The sequence below is a fragment of the Oncorhynchus clarkii genome, chromosome 13, assembly GCF_045791955.1.
Source record: "Oncorhynchus clarkii lewisi isolate Uvic-CL-2024 chromosome 13, UVic_Ocla_1.0, whole genome shotgun sequence".
In the NCBI taxonomy this organism is placed as follows: Eukaryota; Metazoa; Chordata; class Actinopteri; order Salmoniformes; family Salmonidae; genus Oncorhynchus; species Oncorhynchus clarkii.
Genome location: NC_092159.1, coordinates 60,544,131 through 60,559,676, shown reverse-complemented (window position 1 = coordinate 60,559,676; position 15,546 = coordinate 60,544,131). Strand labels below are relative to the sequence as shown.

Here is a 15,546-nt window from a genome sequence, read left to right as displayed (position 1 = left end):
TGGAGAAGATCAGATCAGACTGGAAGAATAACATGTAACCTAGGAGATCTTAGATGTTTACTGTACCTAGTCCAGCTGCAGTAGTCTTGTGAATCTTATTGAAAATATTACTGTATGGTAAGAACCTTTTTGTTCTTCATGAAAACCTATATTAAAACCTAGTGGGGCGGCAGGGTAGCCTAGTAGTTAGAGCGTTGGACTAGTGACCGGAAGGTTGCAAGTTCAAACCCCAGAGCTGACAAGGTACAAATCTGTCGTTCTGCCCCTGAACAGGCAGTTAACCCACTGTTCCTAGGCCGTCATTGAAAATAAGAATTTGTTCTTAACTGACTAAAGGTAAAATAAAAAAACATCTTGTGATTATTACCTATATTGAGGGAGTGCAGGTGTGCCAGTCCTGACATGGTCTGCTGCAGCAGCATCACAGGCTCCAGTCCATGTCGATCAAAATCCTGTCTCTCCACATACTGAAAGAGGAAACAAAGAGTCTGCATCCAGTGAGTGAGTAAAAGTAACAAGAAGCAAGTTTAAGAGGATGAATTAATTAATACATGAATGAGAGCGTAAGCTGAAAGGTCAGGAAGAGAGAGGGTGTTGTAGGGCTTAAGACAACTTTGGAGGGCCAGATACATTTGGCTCGTGGGCCGGGTGTTGCAGACCCATTGGTTTGGTGGTCAGTGAGGCTGCAGTACCTCTTGCAGTGAGGCGGCACACAGCTCTATGGCGATGTACTGGAACTGGCGGTCCCTCTCTGTGCAGAAGTAACGGATGACGTTGGGGTGCTCGTCCGACTCGCGCAGCAGGTCCACCTCACGGTCAGCAAAGCTGAAGCATTCTGGGAGGATCCTCTTGACTGCCACGGCACGGTTGTCAAACTGACCCCTGGTGGACAGAGCAAGGGAAGGTTAGTAGAACATTCCTAAACAGACACTTTACAAAGAAAGGTTGAGTTCTTGTCTGTATGTTTGTAAAACTGAACATTCATCAAAGTAAATGAAAAACGAACGTTGTGTCCCAATTCTCTTCCCACTTGCACAGAAATAATGGGGATGCGGCCAAAGACTCTGGAGAGTCTATATGACGAGTAGAGATGATTGAACAACTGAGCAGTCTCAAAAAGGCACTTGACTTTCATTTCACTTTGTTACAAAATGTAGATACATTAGCCTGGGGTGAGACTTACTTATACACGATGGTTCCCTCTGCACCGTGTCCCAAAACATTTTTGGGACGGAACATTATCTTTCCAACTCTGACTATGTTGGAGTCCTCATCTGATGAACCATAAAAAAAGCACATCAGATATTGGAATCAGAAGAGTATCTTCTCTCCTTTTCAAAACAATTGCCAGGCATCAAGATGAACAGAGCAGTGCTAGACCTACTGTAAGTGTGTGAGTGAGTATGTGTGAGTAATTGTGTGCGCATCAATGTGTGTTGTCTTTATCAATGTGTGTATCCACTTGTGTCCTCCATACCTCCGTCCTCGTGCTCGTTGGCGGAGCTGCCCAGCTCGGGCACAGACAGGTTGGAGTGGTTGGATGCACGGGGGGTGATGTTGGGGGTGCCGTTGGGACTGCTGTGGTCTGAGTCAGCGTCCGGGGTCAGCAGGGGCAGGTCGGTCCCTGGGGGAGAGAACGGCTGTCTCCTCAGGAGATCCAGCCGCTCATCCAACTGCCTCTGGAACTGTTCATGCTGTAGCTGCTGCTGTTTGTGAACACTCTGGGAGAGGAGAGATGGAGAAGAGGGTGTGTGTAAACCAGAAGTACATGTATAAGTGAGCTATAGTGTTCAAGTCAGGTTTGTGTTATATCCATAACTCAGCATTTCAACTAAACTGTGGCTTTACTTCATACATTTAACACAGAGCCTACCACCATACTGGAACTAAACTGTGGCCTTACTTCCTACATTTAACAGAGCCTACCATCATACTGGAACTAAACTGTGGCCTTACTTCATACATTTAACACAGAGCCTACCATCATACTGGAACTAAACTGTGGCCTTACTTCATACATTTAACACAGAGCCTACCATCATACTGGAACTAAACTGTGGCTTCCTACATTTAACACAGAGCCTACCATCATACTGGAACTAAACTGTGGCCTTACTTCATACATTTAACACAGAGCCTACCATCATACTGGAACTAAACTGTGGCTTCCTACATTTAATACAGAGCCTACCATCATACTGGAACTAAACTGTGGCCTTACTTCCTACATTTAACACAGAGCCAACCATCATACTGGAACTAAACTGTGGCTTCCTACATTTAACACAGAGCCTACCATCATACTGGAACTAAACTGTGGCTTCCTACATTTAACACAGAGCCTACCATCATACTGGAACTAAACTGTGGCCTTACTTCATACATTTAACACAGAGCCTACCATCATACTGGAACTAAACTGTGGCTTCCTACATTTAACACAGAGCCTACCATCATACTGGAACTAAACTGTGGCCTTACTTCATACATTTAACACAGAGCCTACCATCATACTGGAACTAAACTGTGGCTTTACTTCATACATTTAACACAGAGCCTACCATCATACTGGAACTAAACTGTGGATTCCTACATTTAACACAGAGCCTACCATCATACTGGAACTAAACTGTGGCTTTACTTCATACATTTAACACAGAGCCTACCACCATACTGGAACTAAACTGTGGCCTTACTTCCTACATTTAACACAGAGCCAACCATCATACTGGAACTAAACTGTGGCCTTACTTCATACATTTAACACAGAGCCTACCATCATACTGGAACTAAACTGTGGCTTCCTACATTTAACACAGAGCCTACCATCATACTGGAACTAAACTGTGGCTTCCTACATTTAACACAGAGGCTACCATCATATTGGAACTAAACTGTGGCTTTACTTCATACATGTATGTCACTCATGTTCAGCTTGTTGACTGACAATTTGTACAGCCAGGTAGTAACAGCCATACACCAGATCACCACTAGGTGTCAGTGCTCCCTCACCTTGGGGTAGATGATGATGAAGGCTACCCAGCCAGCCAGGAGGAAGGTGCTGAAAATGATGGTGGCCATGTCTTTAAGCATAGAGTCCACAGGGGCCTCCACCCTCACCTGTGAGGTTCGCCCCGGCTGCTCCTGGATGGAGGTGACCGCCGGGGGGCTGGGGCCCACAGTGGGGCCTTCTCCCATGTCACTCTCATTCACCTTCTAGGGGAGGACGAGGGAGAAGATATTTTTTATACCCCAACAAAATCAAATCAAAGAGGAGAGGTTAGTTGGCATGCTGAAGGACTGAAACACACACCTCCTCTAGGGTCTTCTCTGTGGTGGGGGGGATGACATTGCCCTGCTGGCGTGGGATACTGTCAGGGAACTTCTCCAGGATCTTGTTATGGGCATCAGGAGGCGTCTCATGATGACCTGGGAGAGAAACGCATCCAACCAGCATCAGCATCATCACTGTGATGATATTACAGTGTGTGTAATAACATCTATAACATCAATAACATATTCTTAAATCATTATCATGCTGACATCACTGAAAACCAACTTCCATCCTTATTCTACAGCCACAACTGCATTGAAGTGTATGGACTTGGACAATGCTTGTGTTCCACATTTGAGAACTAACTGAGCATCCAGCAGAGGGCACTATAATAACACAAGGTAGACACTGGGGAGGGGGGAAAATGCACAAGAGGAGTGTTCTCTACCTATGAGGAGCAGGTGGTTCCTCATGAAGTTGATGCGGTTGCGTTCCCTCAGGGCAGAGTTGAATTTGACGCTGGTCCTGGGGGTGATCACACACTCCTCCTCCATTGTTACCTCCTGGCTGTTAGGACCCTCCAGCATGGGGAAGGTGCTGCCGCGGGGCTACAGGAGACACACAAACCACTAGATTATGGAACTTTTTTAAAACTAGGGAAGTCACCTAGTGATTGACATCCTTTTCAAGTACTAAGTAGTTCAATGCTAATATACACTAACTGGCCCAAAATATGTGGCCACCTGCTCATCGAACATCTCATTCCAAAATCATGGGCGTTAATATGGAGTTGGTCCCCTTTTTGCTGCTATAACGGCCTCCACTCTTCTAGGAAGGCTTTCCACTAGGTGTCGGAACATTGCTGCAGGGACTTGTTTCCATTAGGCCAAAAGAGCATTATGCACTGATGCTGGACGATTAGGCACTGATGCTCGCAGTCTGCGTTCCAATTCATCCTAAAGGTGTTCGATGGGTTTGAGGTCAGGGCTTTGTGCAGCCCAGTTAAATTCTTCCACACTGATCTCAAATCATTTCTGTATGGACCTCTCTTTGTGCACAGGGGCATTGTCATGCTGAAACAAGAAAGGACCTTCCCCCAAACTGTTGCCACAAAGTTTGAAGCACAGAATCGTCTACAATGTCATTGTATGCTGTAGCGTTAAGATTTCCCTTCACTGGAACTAAGGGGCCTAGCTCAAACCTTGAAAAACAGCCCTAGACCATTATTCCTCCTTCACCAAATTTTACAGTTGGCACTATGCAGTCGGGCAGGTAGTGTTCTCCTGGCATCCACCAAATCCAGATTCATCTGTTGTACTGCCTGATGGTGAAGCGTGATTCATCTCTCCAGAGAACGGGTTTCCACTGCTCCAGAGTCCAACGGTGGCGAGATTTACACCACTTCAGCGACGCTTGGCATTGCACATGGTGACCTTAGGCTTGTGTGCCTATTTCATGGAGCTCCTGATGAACAGCTCTTGTGCTGATGTTGTTTCCAGAGGCAGTGTGGAACTCGGTAGAGTGTTGCAACCGAGGGCAAGTGATTTTTATGCGCTACACGCTTCACCACTCAAAAAGCTGAATCCACTCATTTGAAGGTGTGTCCACATGTAGTTTAATGTTGTTAAATGTTGACAGAAACTAATACATCCTTTACTACTTAGAAGGAAACTGAAATAAGTGGGATGTCAATATCAAACGGATTACGTCAAATTAATCTCAACATCTTATTGTAAATAGATAGTATCAGCAAGACCTCTTATTTCTATCTCATGTTCCTCTGTGCTGCAGGGACCCAGGCCTGAGGGGATTGTGACCTGGGTTGTGGTCAGGTAAACAATCAAACCAACACTAGTGCAGGTCCCTGTGACTTTTAACTCACATCTTTGATCTTGGGCTAAGAGATCAGCTCCCAGAAGCTTCCAGTTGTTTGATGATGTTCTAGATTCTAGACGGAATGTCACATTTTGTTCTAACACAGAAGAGCCTAGTGCCACTCACCACGACCGTGACCCCATCATGCACCAGGGAGGGCGATGCGTACAGGCTGGTGGAGTACTTGCCTACGTAGAGTGTGGCCCTGTGAAGACAACAGAACAGGATAGTCTTAATGTTAGCTTTAAACAAGGAAGAGAAGCCTAATAGTCTACCTCAACCAGGACATTTAGAATAGGGAGATTCTCTATTATACTGTAGACCGCTTTGACTTGAGTCAGAAAACTGCACTATTTGTTACAAACAGACAATTTCACACACACACACTACAAGATCACCCACTGAAACTCTTATTTCTCCTTTCTTCTGAAATCTGATGTAAATAGAAGTACAGAACTGTATTGTGAAACCATGACTGAAAGAGTCCATCTGTGTTGGTTAGATATGTATCACTTTATGAACAAATGAAACACCTCTACAAGTCCTGACTACACCACCACTGGCTCATGCAATCATCAAACATAGAAATAAAGAGATCTTCAATACACCCCATCAATGATTCAGAGCCCTGGAATGCATATCAAAGCTCTAACACGAGATGGGGCCAACCCCTGTTCTCAGGATGGGGAGATCAATCGTAACACGTGCTGCTTGCAAAATCAACTTACTCAACCCATCAGAAATTACTTGTGAGACTTCAAGAGTTCAGTTAAAGCATTTTCAAAGGGGCCCCTGTTAACAAAATAAATGCCTTGAAGGAAAACAGAGATCCGGAGTAAATTATTTAATTAATCATAAGAGAGAAGGAAGTGGCTAAATAAGCGTGAAACTAATTCAACAGAAGTCAAAGGAGAATGGTCTTGGCAGAAATGCTGTGGCAAATGCTAAAGGGGAGAGGCTCTGCTTGGAGTCTTGCTGAGCATAGACTGGAGCTGGTAGAAACCAATCAACATTGTTTATAGAAAAGGGTGGGGCTTCTATTCCTAACCCATCAGGACAGAATCCTCAACCCAGATATGCAAATATATACAGTACCAGTCAAAAGTTTGGAAACACCTGCTCATTCAAGGGGTTCTTTATTTGTTGCTATTTTCTACATTGCAGAATATATGTGTATGCACATTCAATGCCCATGGCTATGGGAAGATTTGCATGAAAGTTCAAGCTAAAACAGTAGTCAGCTCTACACTTTAAAATACCCACCCCTGGGGGTATTTACTATAGACAAACAATGACATGAGGGTAAAATGGACACAAGTGACAATGAAAAAGTTTCATCCAATTGTCTGTGTTTTTCTATGAAAGCATAAGACACCTACAAAGTCATTTCTTAAGTCAGGGTTGTGCCTCCATAGCTGAGTAACTAAAGGGAAGCCACGATCACACAGTCTACTTACATGAGCTTGTTCTTGGGCTTCTTCTCCTTGGGGAAGGGATACTTCCACTGTGTGATGCGGCCCACCTCGCCTGACATGAAGGTGAGGTAGCGCAGCGTTTCCACAGCGACGTTGGTGAGCGGCACCTTGCGCAGGCCCTCGCGCTGCCATATGTACATGGCCACCACGGGGGAGTTGTAATTCTGGATCCACTGGACGTCACCCGACTCACTGTCCACTGTCACCACCAGCCCGTCACCATTGGAGACAAAGTGGGCCATTTCTATAAGGGGAGGGGGATAGGAGGGGGGGTTACGTAAACTGTGTGTACGTATTGCATCATTGCAACTATGTGAAAGATGACGTGAGGTGGACAATACACATATATAGAAAGAGGTAGAGAGGGAAAGAGATGGAGATGTGAGGAGAGGGAGAGAAACGTGAGGAGAGAGAGGAGAATCATATACTGCTCAAAAAAATAAAGGGAACACTTAAACAACACAATGTAACTCCAAGTCAATCACACTTCTGTGAAATCAAACTGTCCACTTAGGAAGCAACACTGATTGACAATACATTTCACATGCTGTTGTGCAAATGGAATAGACAACAGGTGGAAATTATAGGCAATTAGCAAGACACCCCCAATAAAGGAGTGGTTCTGCAGGTGGTGACCACAGACCACTTCTCAGTTCCTATACTTCTTGGCTGATGTTTTGGTCACTTTTGAATGCTGGCGGTGCTTCCACTCTAGTGGTAGCATGAGATGGAGTCTACAACCCACACAAGTGGCTCAGGTAGTGCAGCTCATCCAGGATGACACATCAATGCGAGCTGTGGCAAGAAGGTTTGCTGTGTCTGTCAGCGTAGTGTCCAGAGCATGGAGGCACTACCAGGAGACAGGCTAGTACATCAGGAGACGTGGAGGGCAACAACCCAGCAGCAGGACCGCTACCTCCGCCTTTGTGCAAGGAGGAGCACTGCCAGAGCCCTGCAAAATGACCTCCAGCAGGCCACAAATGTGCATGTGTCTGCTCAAACGGTCAGAAACAGACTCCATGAGGGTGGTATGAGGGCCCGACGTCCACAGGTGGGGGTTGTGCTTACAGCCCAACACCGTGCAGGACGTTTGGCATTTGCCAGAGAACACCAAGATTGGCAAATTCGCCACTGGCGCCCTGTGCTCTTCACAGATGAAAGCAGGTTCACACTGAGCATGTGACAGACATGACAGAGTCTGGAGACGCCGTGGAGAACATTCTGCTGCCTGCAACATCCTCCAGCATGACCGGTTTGGCGGTGGGTCAGTCATGATGTGGGGTGGCATTTCTTTGGGGGGGCCGCACAGCCCTCCATGTGCTCGCCAGAGGTAGCCTGACTGCCATTAGGTACCGAGATGAGATCCTCAGACCCCTTGTGAGGCCATATGCTGGTGCGGTTGGCCCTGGGTTCCTCATAATGCAAGACAATGCTAGACCTCATGTGGCTGGAGTGTGTCAGCAGTTCCTGCAAGAGGAAGGCATTGATGCTATGGACTGGCCCGTCCGTTCCCCAGACCTGAATCCAATTGAGCACATCTGGGACATCATGTCTCGCTCCATCCACCAACGCCACAGACTGCACCACAGACTGTCCAGGAGTTGGCGGATGCTTTAGTCCAGGTCTGGGAGGAGATCCCTCAGGAGACCATCCGCCACCTCATCAGGAGCATGCCCAGGCGTTGTAGGGAGGTCATACAGGCACGTGGAGGCCACACACACTACTGAGTCTCATTTTGACTTGTTTTAAGGACATTACATCAAAGTTGGATCAGCCTGTAGTGTGGTTTTCCACTTTAATTTGGAGTGTGACTCCAAATCCAGACCTCCATGGGTTGATAAATTTCATTTCCATTGATAATTTTTGTGTGATTTTGTTGTCAGCAGTTTCAACTATGTAAAGAAAAAAGTATTTAATAAGAATATTTCATTCATTCAGATCTAGGATGTGTTATTTTAGTGTTCCCCATTTTTTTGAGCAGTGTATTTAATATTAGTTTCCTTTGATATTGGATGATGTTCAATAGTAATATGTTGTGAGGATAATGACAGTAGAAAATCATCTCCCTGGATCTATGTTCTATGAGATATGCTTTCAACCAGAGAGCAGGACGATATCAGTAACACAATACTCGTTAGTATCATGGCAAGGAAACAAAAACACGAAGCGGATTTAACTTCTTTAGGAAAACAGCCCTGATGTTGGAAACAAACATCATTGTTGTCATCCAGATTCACACGTATTTATTTTCCAAGCTATAGCACACAATATGTTACATCCAGCAGGTTTTTACAGGACCAAAGAGTTACATCTGCTTCCTGTTTTCATTTTTGCCATGGAAAATATATTGTGATACTGGCATCATCACAGCCCTAACAGACAGCAGGTCTCAAACAACTCAGTCTCTCACATACATAGCCTACATTCACTGTCGCTATCGAGAGATATAAACGCATGTCTTACTGTATCTGGTGTCGTCGTCAGGCAGCGTGGAGGCGTAGTCGAAGTAGGTGGCATTCCAGCGGAGCTCTCTACTCTTGGTGTCGTACATGGTGATAGTGTACTCTGGGGAAGGGACAACATCATATACTGTAGCCTAGAACATGTAGGATATGCCAGAGTAGTGAAACTAAACTCAGCAGGACTCAACCCATGGTGATTTTGTGCTTTGGGAAGAAATGGTGAGAGCGCTCATTACAACTATACAGCTATGGTGACAACACTGGCCAAATTCATGTTCCCCTGACAGAGGTCTCCATGTCTCAAAGCATTTATACTTCTTGGACTGCTGCCCTGGCAGCCTGACCTTTACAACCGCCATAAATATCTACAACAAGCCACACACAAGTCATCTAAAGTGACATCAAAATTAAGCGGATGCCATAGGACACAGGGTATGACAGATCACCGCAGTAATAACTGGGAGTACAAATGGACATGGAAGTAGAGTAGCCTTTCCAAGGCAGTAAAGTTGCCCCTAATCGCTGACCTTGGGTCAGATTCACATTTTCCCCTCTAATGGTTAAGGTTAGGATTGGGGGAGGGGAGCTGATCCCAGGTCTGTAAAGGGGATGTGAATGAGGATGTGGAAAATGTCAACCTTAGTCTTTCCCGAGCCTGTACAGAAGTTGTAGCGATGAGACAAGATAGTAGCTACTAAAACAATTGGATACCATGAAATTGGGGAGAAAAGGGGGTAAAATAAAAAAGCCACTGGGCAATCCCTATGAGGTTCAGTTAGGCCCAGGCTCATAGAGATGTGTTCTGTCTATTCGTTTCTATGGATAGACCCGTTTGTCCCCAACCCCTGTCCCCTCTACATCCCTGCCTCTTCCTGGCTTCACCTGTTCAGCCCTAACTATCCTTTCCCCACAGTCCCAAATCTACTTACTTAATCTCCATAGGTACCTTATCTCCAGCCTATCCCAGCTAATTTGTTTGTACCGTCTAGGCCTGGGCCTAACTGAACCTCATAGGGATTGCCCAGTGGCTTTTTTTATTTTACCCCCTTTTCTCCCCAATTTCGTGGTACCCAATTGTTTTAGTAGCTACTATCTTGTCTCATCGCTACAACTTCCGTACAGGCTCGGGAGAGACTAAGGTTGAAAGTCATGCGTCCTCCGATACACAACCCAACAAAGCCGCACTGCTTCTTAACACAGTGCACATCCAACCTGAAAGCCAGCCGCACCAATGTGTCGGAGGAAACACCGTGCACCTGGCAACCTTGGTTAGCGTGCACTGCGCCGGGCCCGCCACAGGAGTCGCTGGTGCGCGATGAGACAAGGATATCCCTACCGTCCAAGCCCTCCCTAACCCGAACGACGCTAGGCCTATTGTGCATCGCCCCACAGACCTCCAGAGCCTGGCACAGCTGGCGCTGCAGTACAGCGCCCTTAACTACTGCGCCACCCGGGAGGCCCAGTGGCTTAAGGGGGAGAAGTGAATAATGAATATCCCATAGAGATGTTTAGACCCCAAGCCAGCCAGGTGTAGGCTGGGCTACAGGTGCCTACCGGTGCGTCCCAGGTAGAGCAGGGAGGAGGAGGGACACAGCATCTCAGCAAAGGAGGAAGTGAGGGTCTGCTGCTTCTCCCCTGTCAACAGGTCCACCACGTACCACAGGTCCTGCTTCTTACCTGCGCATACACACAAAGTGATACAAAAACAGACATAAGGACATCATGAGGACACAAACACATGGACACAATAGGGCTGGGTGATATATATTGAATTCATTTGTTTGTATGGGAGTTTATGTCCACTTCTCGTGTCTTTTTGGTCTCGTCTCCTTTTCATGCTCAGTTTCAGTCGCACGTGGCATTGCGTACCACTAGGAGCATTTTAGCCAAAGCCTATTATTCAAGCTGTCTAGTCTGTGTTTTAATAAATATGCAATAAGTATAAAAACACAAATATATAAGGAATTGGCAACTCATTCTCATTCTCGGTAGGCCACTTGATTTCAACATCTGGCTAGCATGCTGTTCAAACAGTTGGAGACGGACAGAAGGGTGTGTTCATAACAATTCAACTGTTCTATCTAGTCAACTACCAAATAGATCCAAGTTAGCTAAACTTGAAATATAAATATTAACTGGATACTCACTAACACGTGGGCTTGTAATTGAGATAATGTGTATGAGACCCGTGTTAATGCTCTATAATGCCTGCTACAAGAAGTGAATCCTTATTATGCATGGTCCTTTTTAGGCCACATCGCCCAGCCCTAGGAAACACAGAGCAGTCAGCCTAATAACATTGTAAAAACCTACTTGTCTCTGGTCTGAAAGCAGAGCCATACATGCAGTTGAACCACATTCAATCTGAGTTGTTTATTATGCTCATTATACTTTGAGTGAATGGGAGGGACAGAGGGCGGGCAACCTCAGTTAAGTAAAGGTGGGCTAGACAAGCACCCAGCATTCTCCCAGGGGGTAATGGGTGTTAACCTACCTATAGTCTTATTAAAAACACCCCATGCCCTGGTAGTGCACTGTCTCCCTATTGTGTTGGTGAAGGGAGTGACATTAATCGTTATTCTGGCTGGACTGTAATAACAACGCCTGATGGATTACGAAACAGTGTCCCATCTGCAGTGCTGGTGGCCCCACCCGTGAGTAAGATGTTGTTGGCTGAGCTGCTCCTCAAACTGACTTTGCAGGACGGCTTTAGACTGAAGATTACGGTTGTCTGTCTAGCACAATGTAAGGTGAAAATTGCCATTGGCCAACAGGTTTGACAATTAACACAGAAAATTCTCCCTTTGTGCTCGCAGTGGCTTCAGTGAATGGGTGTGAAAACTTCTACAGGACTAAGAAACATGACATCCATTTTCTCCGCTGAACAATGGCACGGTAGATAGGTTAGATTACGGTCACGCCTTCGTGCCGCAGTATATTCAAAGGAGCAGGAGTTATGATGACCGTGAGGTGAAAGGAATGGAAATGTAGTATAACGTCTTTTAGTTCTAACAAGATTCTATTCATTCATTAGAGGTCAGCCTGATCGGGAAATTGAACGGTAGTCTCGCTTGGTAGAGTAGATAACCATGACAACGTAGTCCAAACGGTTCCTGGTCTGTTCTAAATGTCTACATGTCATGTCAGTGTGTGTGTGTCGTCATATACTCCAGGTCTGAGAGCTGGAAGAGTTACCCATGTAGATGATCCCGTCAGAGCTGCGGCAGGGCGACGCCTGGACCAGCTCAGGTATGGTGAAAGGCAGTTTCTGTGGAAAACAGGGAAATGTCCATTGGCCCACTCATAAGCATGTTTACTGTGAGTGTATCAATATCAAGGGGTCAATGTTGAGCAATGCCATTTCATCACAAACCACATACTCACTCACAATCTCACACAATCTCACACAGACTCTGCTACTACAACCTCGCCAAACAGAAATATATGATGTGCGCGCACACACACACACCTATGTGCACTACATGTTTTGCGTGACTTGCTTATCACCTGTGGTTGGCAGATATGCAGAGGCCTTCTAGAGAAAGAGGAAACTGTCAGTTCCTCTCTAGTGAGGGGTGACCCTGTTAGTCTAATAAGGGGGTTCAGTGGTTCCTCTCTAGTGAGGGGTGACCCTGTTAGTCTAATAAGGGGGTTCAGTGGTTCCTCTCTAGTGAGGGGTGACCCTGTTAGTCTAATAAGGGGGTTCAGTGGTTCCTCTCAAGTGAGGGGTGACCCTGTTAGTCTAATAAGGGGGTTCAGTGGTTCCTCGCTAGTGAGGGATGACCCTGTTAGTCTAATAAAGGGGTTCAGTGGTTCCTCTCTAGTGAGGGGTGACCCTGTTAGTCTAATAAGGGGGTTCAGTGGTTCCTCTTACAGTCAGTCCCTCGTTGTTCTTCCCTCCTAGAGAGTACAGGCTGCCATCGTTAGGGTCAGGCAGAAAAGCTGGCCTACGGCGAGAGAGAGAGATGGGGTAGAGAATGTTAACACTCCGACAGATCATACATAATTCAAGGTGAAGTGTGCTGTGACACCTGTGCACTATAGGCCTAAATAAAGTTGGATTTGATTGTTGGATAGGGCTTACACATTGTCAGATCAGTCATCAATGAACCCGGTTGTATTTTGAATAGAGTAGTCTTATTGCTCAAGCAGAACAGGACAAAAAACAGTTATGCATGCTCAGCACATTGTGTTAATTTCCTGTTGCACTCAATACACTATGACACCTAAACTGACAGACTCGCACACGCACACAAAAACTGACAAACACACAGTCTTCAGGATACTTACTCCGCCACATGCGTTGGAACCTGCAGAACAGGATCTGTCCACAGAAGAAAACGGAAGAAAATGTGCCTTTCAGTCATCAGTGCCATGAATAGTACACTACAAATGATGACAGTACCGGTTGATCAAGAATCAGCAGCATGTATACAGTACACAATATGAACCACTACAGTGCTGTCTTTCCTGTTTGAATATAAACCCCAGTTCTTCAGTTCATAAACGATTACTCCCAAACACAGAATTAACTCAGAAGGTTTACTGAAAACTTTAAGGTCAGGGACCTTTCACTCTCTGATCTTGAGAAAGGAAGAATTAAGGATCCAGCTTTAATATCGCAAATAATTAAAATTTTGCTCCTAAATTAATCTTTGTGTGCGCCTATATTTTTCAACTTACGCCACATGCTCCTTGTAAAAATTGTCAGCATAGACCCCTGCATTGTTGGTCTCAGGTTAAGCGGCTCCTTAAACCACACTTGTCCTAACTGATAAGAGGCCAACGCCCCTTATTTAGCTAATGACAACAGTATAGCCTAAATAAACAGTGGCCAGTAGCCCACAGGGGACACATTAATACTCACTGTAAAGGCCCAGGTCGTATTCTGAACTTCGCAGCTAGAAATGTATTGTATAGAGCGGACATGATTCCCTATTCTACATGATAGAGAAGCAGGTCATATATTACTATCTGAATGTCCTGTAATGTCGCACCCCACTGAATGTGATACAGCACCCAGGCCACCCTGCCAAACTGGCACACACAGGGACCAGGGCGTAATGACATTACTACTAGACAAACACACACAGTGGCAGTGGAGTCCACAAGGTCAGCCAGATGGAACCTCTGCTCTGACTGGCAGAGGTCTGTGCTGGGTGGTTTACCTGGAACTGCGTTTACACAGGTAGCCCAATTGTGTGATGACATCTTTTACGGACGACCATGCAGGAGATGTATATATATTTTAGTAGAACGTTTTCAATTCAATTCAAGGGGCTTTATTGGCATGGGAAACATGTGTTAACATTGCCAAAGCAAGTGAGGTAGATAATATACAAAAGTGAAATAAACAATACAAATTAACAGTAAACATTACACATACAGAAGTTTCAAAAGAATAAAGACATTACAAATGTCATATTACGTATATATACGGTGTTGTAACAATGTACAAATGGTTAAAGTACAGAAGGGAAAATAAATAAGCATAAATATGGGTTGTATTTACAATGGTGTTTGTTTTTCACTGGTTGCCCTTTTCTTGTGGCAACAGGTCACACATCTTGCTGCTGTGATGGCACACTGTTATTTCACCCAGTAGATATGAGAGTTTATCAAAATTGAGTTTGTTTTCGAATTCTTTGTGGATCTGTGTGTTTTCTCCATTTGTAACGATAAGAGAGCTGTGTTCCGACCTCAATGTTCTTTCCCTTCACTGAATATGCACCTCACCTGATAGCGTAACTGTTTGGGAGGACACACTGACTAGTAATGTGTGTGTTGTTGTATGAATGAGTATACTTGGCCGGTGTGTCAAATGTCACTGGTAAGTGCAGCAGGGTCAAGACAGCGATGCATCGTTTTATCCACGCCTACCATTTATCCTAGCAACATTCAAAGCCGCGCTGATTGGTCAGAGTTAAGTTGTTCCTGCGTTTTGAAAGAACAAACGCTACAGACAGAATCGCCTCCAAAACATTGCCATCCATACTTTGCATTTCCCCTGAATTTGGATATGAAGTTGCATTTAACTATGTAGCTTTTTAGTTAGTGACTGCAACCAGCATGATTGACCAGATGGATAGCATTGACATCATGGATAGTTTAATTGTTTTTGGAGATAAGTAAGATGTGACTTATACAGTGCCTTGCGAAAGTATTCGGCCCCCTTGAACTTTGCGACCTTTTGCCACATTTCAGGCTTCATCATAAAGATATAAAACTGTATTTTTTTGTGAAGAATCAACAACAAGTGGGACACAATCATGAAGTGGAACGGCATTTATTGGATATTTCAAACTTTTTTAACAAAACAAAAACTGAAAAATTGGGCGTGCAAAATTATTCAGCCCCCTTAAGTTAATACTTTGTAGCGCCACCTTTTGCTGCGATTATAGCTGTAAGTCGCTTGGAGTATGTCTCTATCAGTTTTGCACATCGAGAGACTGAAATGTTT

At 45.1% G+C, this 15,546-nt stretch overlaps 1 protein-coding gene across 1 annotated transcript in view; it reads right to left on the bottom strand.

Annotated features, from left to right (window-relative positions):
• Positions 1-15,546, bottom strand: part of LOC139365189 (serine/threonine-protein kinase/endoribonuclease IRE1-like) — a 31,349-nt gene that overhangs the window by 4,567 nt on the left and 11,236 nt on the right. The window contains exons 3-16 of the mRNA XM_071102645.1: positions 13,377-13,410; positions 12,961-13,033; positions 12,282-12,354; positions 10,641-10,763; positions 9,088-9,189; positions 6,607-6,868; positions 5,276-5,354; positions 3,723-3,882; positions 3,314-3,429; positions 3,013-3,216; positions 1,478-1,721; positions 1,184-1,274; positions 693-882; positions 368-467 (exon numbers count right to left, since the gene is read on the bottom strand). Of these exons, the coding sequence (XP_070958746.1) occupies positions 368-467; positions 693-882; positions 1,184-1,274; positions 1,478-1,721; positions 3,013-3,216; positions 3,314-3,429; positions 3,723-3,882; positions 5,276-5,354; positions 6,607-6,868; positions 9,088-9,189; positions 10,641-10,763; positions 12,282-12,354; positions 12,961-13,033; positions 13,377-13,410 (1,851 nt within the window). The remainder of the gene's footprint in view (positions 1-367; positions 468-692; positions 883-1,183; positions 1,275-1,477; positions 1,722-3,012; positions 3,217-3,313; positions 3,430-3,722; positions 3,883-5,275; positions 5,355-6,606; positions 6,869-9,087; positions 9,190-10,640; positions 10,764-12,281; positions 12,355-12,960; positions 13,034-13,376; positions 13,411-15,546) is intronic.